The sequence below is a fragment of the Electrophorus electricus genome, chromosome 2, assembly GCF_041902795.1.
Source record: "Electrophorus electricus isolate QZ-2024a chromosome 2, ASM4190279v1, whole genome shotgun sequence".
In the NCBI taxonomy this organism is placed as follows: Eukaryota; Metazoa; Chordata; class Actinopteri; order Gymnotiformes; family Gymnotidae; genus Electrophorus; species Electrophorus electricus.
Window position 1 is genome coordinate 1,100,001 of NC_137498.1, and position 9,455 is coordinate 1,109,455.

Below are 9,455 nucleotides of genomic sequence, written 5' to 3' on the forward strand. Positions count from 1 at the left end.
TTAGCACTACAGCATCAATTATTTGTAGGCTACAGTAACATGGTTAAAATTGGAAAACATATTTTAGTATGTTTTACCCGTTCATCCACGGGTAGTGTTTACACCAATGAAAAGGAATCTTACACATCTGACAGCATTGTAGGAGTGTGGATCATAACACACAGCGTTGGTGGAGGAGTGTGAATAACTTGTTCCCTGTTCATTGGCAGTAAACAGCTGGCCCCGCCCCCACTGGACTGTGGTCTCTGGGTTTGAATCCTAACATGTCAGAAAAGGATCTCTCAGCTGTGATGCCTGTGATGACACTGTGTGTCAAAGACCCTGTTTAATCACTGACACACACACACACACACACCCCACTGCCCTCCAGGAGTCACACACATACACACACCACTGCCCTCCAGGAGTCACACACACACCCACCCACCCACCTACCACTGCCCTCCAGGAGTCACACCCACCCACCCACCACTGCCCTCCAGGAGTCACACCCACCCACCCACCACTGCCCTCCAGGAGTCACACCCACACACACACCACTGCCCTCCAGGAGTCACACACACACACACCACTGCCCTCCAGGAGTCACACACACACACACCACTGCCCTCCAGGAGTCACACACACACACACACCACTGCCCTCCAGGAGTCACACACACACACCACTGCCCTCCAGGAGTCACACAGACACACACACACACACACACACACACCACTGCCCTCCAGGAGTCACACAGACACACACACACTCCACTGCCCAACAGGAGTCACACAGACCCCCCCCCCACACACACACACCACTGCCCTCCAGGAGTCACACACACACACACACACACCACTGCCCTCCAGGAGTCACACACACACACCACTGCCCTCCAGGAGTCACACACACACACCACTGCCCTCCAGGAGTCACACACACACACCACTGCCCTCCAGGAGTCACACACACCACTGCCCTCCAGGAGTCAAACACACACACCACTGCCCTCCAGGAGTCAAACACACACACCACTGCCCTCCAGGAGTCAAACACACACACCACTGCCCTCCAGGAGTCACACAGACACAAACACACACACACACTGCCCTCCAGGAGTCACACAGACACACACACACTCCACTGCCCTCCAGGAGTCACACAGACACACACACACTCCACTGCCCAACAGGAGTCACACAGACCCCCCCCCCCACACACACACACACCACTGCCCTCCAGGAGTCACACCCCCACACACACACACACACAGACCACTGCCCTCCAGGAGTCACCCCCCCACACACACACACACACACACACACCACTGCCCTCCAGGAGTCACCCCCCCCCCCCGACACACACACACCACTGCCCTCCAGGAGTAACAGAGACACACACACACACCACCACCCTCCAGGAGTCACACACACACACACCACCGCCCTCCACGAGTCACACACACACACACCACCGCCCTCCAGGAGTCACACAGACACACACCACTGCCCTCCAGGAGTCACACAGACACCCCCCCCCACACACACAGACCACTGCCCTCCAGGAGTCACACAGACATCCCCCCCACACACACAGACCACTGCCCTCCAGGAGTCACACAGACACCCCCCCCCACACACACAGACCACTGCCCTCCAGGAGTCACACAGACATCCCCCCCACACACACAGACCACTGCCCTCCAGGAGTCACACAGACACCCCCCCACACACACAGACCACTGCCCTCCAGGAGTCACACAGACACCCCCCCCCACACACAAACCACTGCCTTCCAGGAGTCACACAGACACCCCCCCACACACACAGACCACTGCCCTCCAGGAGTCACACAGACACCCCCCCCCACACACACAGACCACTGCCCTCCAGGAGTCACACAGACACCCCCCCCCACACACACAGACCACTGCCCTCCAGGAGTCACACAGACACCCCCCCCCACACACACAGACCACTGCCCTCCAGGAGTCACACAGACACCCCCCCCCCACACACACAGACCACTGCCCTCCAGGAGTCACACAGACACCCCCCCCCCACACACAGACCACTGCCCTCCAGGAGTCACACAGACACCCCCCCCCACACACACAGACCACTGCCCTCCAGGAGTCACACAGACACCCCCCCCCACACACACAGACCACTGCCCTCCAGGAGTCACACAGACACCCCCCCCCACACACACAGACCACTGCCCTCCAGGAGTCACACAGACACCCCCCCACACACACACAGACCACTGCCCTCCAGGAGTCACCCCCCCCACACACACACAGACCACTGCCCTCCAGGAGTCACCCCCCCCACACACACACAGACCACTGCCCTCCAGGAGTCACCCCCCCCACACACACACACCACTGCCCTCCAGGAGTCACCCCCCCCACACACACACAGACCACTGCCCTCCAGGAGTCACCCCCCCCACACACACACAGACCACTGCCCTCCAGGAGTCACCCCCCCCACACACACACACCACTGCCCTCCAGGAGTCACCCCCCCCCCCCCCACACAGACCACTGCCCTCCAGGAGTCACACAGACACCCCCCCCCCACACACACAGACCACTGCCCTCCAGGAGTCACACAGACACCCCCCCCCCACACACACAGACCACTGCCCTCCAGGAGTCACACAGACACCCCCCCCCACACACACAGACCACTGCCCTCCAGGAGTCACACAGACACCCCCCCCCACACACACAGACCACTGCCCTCCAGGAGTCACACAGACACCCCCCCCCCCACACACAGACCACTGCCCTCCAGGAGTCACACAGACACCCCCCCCCCCCCACACACAGACCACTGCCCTCCAGGAGTCACACAGACACCCCCCCCCCACACACAGACCACTGCCCTCCAGGAGTCACACAGACACCCCCCCCCCCACACACAGACCACTGCCCTCCAGGAGTCACACAGACACCCCCCCCCCCACACACAGACCACTGCCCTCCAGGAGTCACACAGACACCCCCCCCCCCACACACAGACCACTGCCCTCCAGGAGTCACACAGACACCCCCCCCCCCACACACAGACCACTGCCCTCCAGGAGTCACACAGACACCCCCCCACACACACACAGACCACTGCCCTCCAGGAGTCACCCCCCCCACACACACACACACCACTGCCCTCCAGGAGTCACCCCCCCCCACACACACACCACTGCCCTCCAGGAGTCACCCCCCCCCCCAACACACACACACCACTGCCCTCCAGGAGTCACAGAGACACACACACACACACACACACACCACCGCCCTCCAGGAGTCACACAGACACACACCACCCACCACTGCCCTCCAGGAGTCACACAGACACCCCCCCACACACACAGACCACTGCCCTCCAGGAGTCACACAGACACCCCCCCCCACACACACAGACCACTGCCCTCCAGGAGTCACACAGACACCCCCCCCCACACACACAGACCACTGCCCTCCAGGAGTCACACAGACACCCCCCCCCACACACACAGACCACTGCCCTCCAGGAGTCACACAGACACCCCCCCCCACACACACAGACCACTGCCCTCCAGGAGTCACACAGACACCCCCCCCCACACACACAGACCACTGCCCTCCAGGAGTCACACAGACACCCCCCCCCACACACACAGACCACTGCCCTCCAGGAGTCACACAGACACCCCCCCCCACACACACAGACCACTGCCCTCCAGGAGTCACACAGACACCCCCCCCCACACACACAGACCACTGCCCTCCAGGAGTCACACAGACACCCCCCCCCACACACACAGACCACTGCCCTCCAGGAGTCACACAGACACCCCCCCACACACACACAGACCACTGCCCTCCAGGAGTCACCCCCCCCACACACACACAGACCACTGCCCTCCAGGAGTCACCCCCCCCACACACACACACCACTGCCCTCCAGGAGTCACCCCCCCCCCCCACACACACCACTGCCCTCCAGGAGTCACACAGACACCCCCCCCCACACACACAGACCACTGCCCTCCAGGAGTCACACAGACACCCCCCCCCACACACACAGACCACTGCCCTCCAGGAGTCACACAGACACCCCCCCCCCACACACAGACCACTGCCCTCCAGGAGTCACACAGACACCCCCCCCCCACACACAGACCACTGCCCTCCAGGAGTCACACAGACACCCCCCCACACACACACAGACCACTGCCCTCCAGGAGTCACCCCCCCCACACACACACAGACCACTGCCCTCCAGGAGTCACCCCCCCCACACACACACAGACCACTGCCCTCCAGGAGTCACCCCCCCCACACACACACACCACTGCCCTCCAGGAGTCACCCCCCCCCCCCCACACACACCACTGCCCTCCAGGAGTCACACAGACACCCCCCCCCACACACACAGACCACTGCCCTCCAGGAGTCACACAGACACCCCCCCCCCACACACAGACCACTGCCCTCCAGGAGTCACACAGACACCCCCCACACACACACAGACCACTGCCCTCCAGGAGTCACCCCCCCCACACACACACACCACTGCCCTCCAGGAGTCACCCCCCCCCCCACACACACACCACTGCCCTCCAGGAGTCACCCCCCCCCCCCAACACACACACACCACTGCCCTCCAGGAGTCACAGAGACACACACACACACACACACACCACCGCCCTCCAGGAGTCACACAGACGCACCCACCCACCACTGCCCTCCAGGGGTCACACAGACGCACACACAGACACTACTGCCCTCCAGGGGCCACACAGACGCACACACAGAAACCACTGCCCTCCAGGGGCCACACAGACGCACACACAGAAACCACTGCCCTCCAGGGGCCACACAGACACCACTGCCCTCCAGGGGCCCCACACACACACCCCACTGCCCTCCAGGAGACACATACACACACACCCCCCACTGCCCTCCAGGAGAAACACACACACACACACACACACACCACTGCCCTCCAGGAGAAACACAGACAGCACTGCCCTCCAGGAGGCTTATATGTTGGCTACAGTCCATGTAGAAAGCGGTGTGTGTGTGTGTGTGTGTGTGTGTACATATGAGTATGTTAATGTCTAACATACTCTGTAAATGGGCAGTGTGTAAATATTCATTATACAAAACCTTATATTGAAGAGAAACATCTTAAAAAGACAAACAGACAGAGACAGAGAGGGGGAAACACAGCAAGGGAGACACAGACAGACAGACAGACATACAGAACTGGTGTATTTGTGCATTTACAGTTTTTAACGTTTCCCACATGTAAAGGCCATTCTGCTCTCAGGCAGATTCAAAAAGAATAAAAGGATCCAATGAAACCCAGTCTCTGCTACACACGCAAACATGCACACAGTTCATTTAAGGATTTAGAAACCAGCTGTCTGACCTAAATGTTGGCTGAGATTCTGTCAGCGTCTGAAAGGGTGAAGGCAGCATGCTACGCTAGGGTTAGCACACTAAGTTAGGGGCGCTGACACAACTAAGGGTCGTGTCATTGACTGATCATGGCCCATACTCACTGTAGGCTCTGACTTGTAATGAAGATGTCAGTCTACTCCTTATAAAAAGTGGACCTTTACGCGGCCCAAGTGTGTCCTGGCCAAAGGGGTGTGTGCTGGCAGGCTACAGTTTGACCACACTGTTCTTAAAGGCAATGAATATCAGACACCTTCACTGATGTGTTCCTTATAGTCCTAACACCAGAGTCAGCAGTCACCTTTGAACTTAGAGGGGCTGTAAGGTCAAACAACAACAGCTACATATAAACACAGCCACAAAGGCTGAAGACAGAGAGACAGAGACACAGAGGGACAGAGACAGACAGACAGAGGGGCAGACTGAGTGTTTGAGTGTGGAGGGATTGTTTTTCCACACGAATCGCATGGTGACATCATCACATCACATCATGACCTCACTCTGCTGCATCAGCGTAAACAAATGAGTGTACTGCTGTACTGCTCTGAGGTTCAGTAACATGGGGCTGGTTTTATACCGCCGTCCCACTCCACGTCCCGCTAGTCAAGCAGAGTACCACGACCCCCAATGATGCTCTGATAATCCCAGCGGTGTCCCCAGTTCCCCACATAGTCTGTGTTCCCCACATTCCGTTTTGTTTTAGCAGAGTGAACGCGGCCTGCACCAGACCTGCTGCTGCCACACTGGCAGGAGTTGGGTTTTCTCAGGGAGGTTTCAGTTTTAGACGAAATTGACATCAGCACACTGCAACATTACTGCCAACATGAACACCGCCTGTCTGGACTGGTGTATTTGTGCTTCTGCAGCCAGGAAATGACTGTTACATCCAGAAACAGATCACTGAAAGGCAACACCAAGGTTTCAAACGCTACAATAAACGCGTAATCTCGTATGCACTCCGACCTGGCCCTACCACAAACACTACAATAAACACGTAATCTCGGACGCACTCCGACCTGGCCCTACCACAAACGCTACAATAAACGCGTAATCTCGGACACACTCTGGCTGTGCGTGGCCCGGCGGTCAAATCTCTCTAAATGGTAAACACATGACCACATGGCGGTCAGATCCCCCCCCCCGACATTCACAACATGGCGCGTGGTACTGACCACACCGGTTAACACAGAAACGCGTCGCCACACACACACACACACACACACACACACGTATTAAAATTAGAGAATCACTGTTGATTTTGCGGTTCGCGGTCTTGCATAAACGCCGACTGTTGCACGCGGGCAACCGAATTACAGCTCCGGACCCTCTGATCGTTGGCACGAGCCGGTCTGTTACCGTGTCACGGGAGAGGGCAGCCGCTCTCAAAACCTAGTAACGGCGCTGCTCACCGCGCGGTGGACAGAAGGCCGTGTCCCGGTGAACGGGGATCTGAGACGCCGTTAACGGGCGCACGTACCTGCTGGCGTCGCCCCGAAGATCCGAACGACGGGCACACGGGTCACGTCGCTCTGTCTGAAGTCGGAGTACCGCGCGTCCAGGTCCGCGAGGGGACTCGCCATGTAGTAGTCCGCGGACACGACGCGCACCGCGAACATGTTCACGGGACGGGACGTCTGCAGCCCGGTCTAACGGGGAAGCTCGCGCACAGCCGGCGCGCGCAGCTTAATGGACGGGGGGCGCTGGCTTTGATGTCCAGACGAAGGTCGCTGGCAGGTTTAGTTGAATAAAGAGGACATTCGTTTCTCCAGCAGGTTTAGTGAAGTAAAGAGGACATCCGTGTGTCTCCGGCAGGGAAAGGACGTCGAGACATCGGGCCGAATAAACAGAAAACGGCGCTAGCCAGGTTAGCCTAGCTAGCGTAGCTGACTGACAGCGCTTTCCACTCGCACCCGCTGCGATTATGTCTACAAATTACGGCTTTTTTTGGTATCACGACTCATTCCGTAAACGAAACGACGACGTCTTTCCTCCAGCAGTGAAGCGTGTCGGATTTGGGCCGCGGTGGCCGGCTCGGTTGGCCCGTTAGCCCGTTAGCCCGTTAGCCGGGCAGCTACGCCGAGCGCTCTGAGGCGACTGCTCTTTCCGCGAGCGCCTCGCGAGCTCTTCTGCACAAACGTGGCCCGCGCGCCTCTCGGTGTCGGTGTGTCCGCGCAGCTCCGGATCCTCCCCGTGCTCGTAGCTAGTCCAGCGCGTGTCGGTGCTCCGTCTTCTGCGTGTCTGAGTGCCATCAGCCGAGCGGTACGTCCCTCCCCGCCTGTGTAATACGATCACAGTACTGCCCCTCTGCCCTAATCAACGCCACCCCAGCCCCTAACAGCCCCAACAGCCCCCGTACACCCTTCCCGCTGTCTGCGTTGACACGGGTGCCCAAAGACAACCCACTATTTCATGCTGTTTTTGGTGAGGAGGGACATGTTGTTGGAGCTCAGATCCATTCATGAAGCGGCTGGACGAGTGTGAACAGGACAGTGGCCCCTTAGCACTAGACAGCATGCACTAACCCAGGCCAATGAACGCACTAGGCTATAGACAGCATGCACTAACCCAGGCCAATGAACGCACTAGGCTATAGACAGCATGCACGAACCCAGTCAATCGATCTAAAAGGAAAAATGTCAAATTAACCAAAATAATCATAACCAAGACACGGGAAGTGTCATTGCTGAATGACAGGCACGTTGGCCAATGAGGAGGGAGAGGAAGTATTTACTTTTTTTTTTTTGCACACGATTGGGTTAAAGACACGCCAAGTGTTTGATGATTTGCCAAAGCAGGGTGTAGCGATTCCTGGACGGCTATGGAGGGTTAGTACGTCGCCCGACGCCTCCTAGTGGCCATTCACAGCAGGGTTTTCATTTTGAAATAAAGCGTCGATGCATAAACGTATAATATCACTATTCAATTCGTCGTTTTTCCGCTTTCGTTCTAGTGAAGGTAGAATTTAGGATGAGAGAACACGCTTCGTTTGGCGGTATTGAGGGATATGTTGTGATCTATGTTAGGTTTGTGGTTGGACTTGTCCACAAGCCTTTTTAGGTAGGGTTGTAGTTTCATGGGACGTGCAAGACACCCCCCCCCCCCCCCCCCCCCAGGGGCCCTGGTCCTATTGAATGTGATTAATTATTCAGTGATAAAAATAAGTAAATAAAACAAAGAACCAGTTCCGTTTTAAGTCGTAATTTACACACCTTCCTGCCCCCCTGACACCACCACGCACACAGAATGGGTGTTCCTGTCTAGGAGCCCCTTCTACTGCAGTGGGAGTTCTACTGATCTGGACAGTGCTGCTTTGATACCGTTTCTCCAGACGATATCCAGGGTCAAAGTGACAGGAAGAGCACCAGCCTACAGGAACCGTCTGAAGTCCAGCAGGTCCAGTTCTGTTGGACCTTAGTTTGGCTACTCTGATCATGTGAATTCTGCACAAATACCTACTCCAGTTTACCTGCACCAGAGCAGCAGAGCATTGCAGTGACATTCCTGTCGAGGTTGGTTTTCACCCAGTGATTTAAAGCTCAGAACACATAGGGGCCTTTGCCACATGGATGCGGTGTAATGAATCATGGGAGTGGTGCCTGGGTATGCTCTCTGTATCCGGGGTTTGTGGTTTGATAAATGCCAGTTTGACAGGCCTTCCCGAGAGCGTTAAATCACCCAGACAACACCTGGGACAACACCCGTTAGCAGAGACTCGAGGACCCCCCCCTCCGCCCACACACACACACACACACACACACACAAAGAGCTGACCCTCATCATCAGTGAGGTCCATCAGCCCGCTCACCATAACGGCAAAACATCACCATAACACTGTCCAGATCAATGATGCGCTAATACTTTTTTTGTATGTAATTTCAAAGATTTTTCCAAATTTCAGTTATTTTAAAGGCGTTTTCCAGACAGATAAAAATAGAAAGGTAGTTTTGTTTGTGGCGGTTGTATATGTACAGATTCGGATTTCCTTTGTGAAACAAGAAATAGAAAGAAACAAGAAAACAAA

At 56.8% G+C, this 9,455-nt stretch overlaps 1 protein-coding gene across 4 annotated transcripts in view; it reads right to left on the reverse strand.

Annotated features, from left to right (window-relative positions):
* Positions 1 to 7,756, reverse strand: part of rev3l (REV3 like, DNA directed polymerase zeta catalytic subunit) — a 32,645-nt gene extending 24,889 nt beyond the window's left edge. Inside the window, exon 1 of one of the 4 annotated variants that reach the window (XR_014115932.1) lies at positions 6,912 to 7,753. Coding sequence is in view for 1 of the 4 variants with exons in the window: in XM_035528984.2 (XP_035384877.1) it covers positions 6,912 to 7,050 (139 nt within the window). In the remaining 3 variants the exon portion in view is untranslated. Of the gene's footprint in view, positions 1 to 6,911 lie in introns of all 4 variants that reach the window. The other 3 variants (XR_014115933.1, XR_014115934.1, XM_035528984.2) reach the window with 3 other exon arrangements.
* Between the last annotated feature and the right edge of the window lie 1,699 nt (positions 7,757 to 9,455).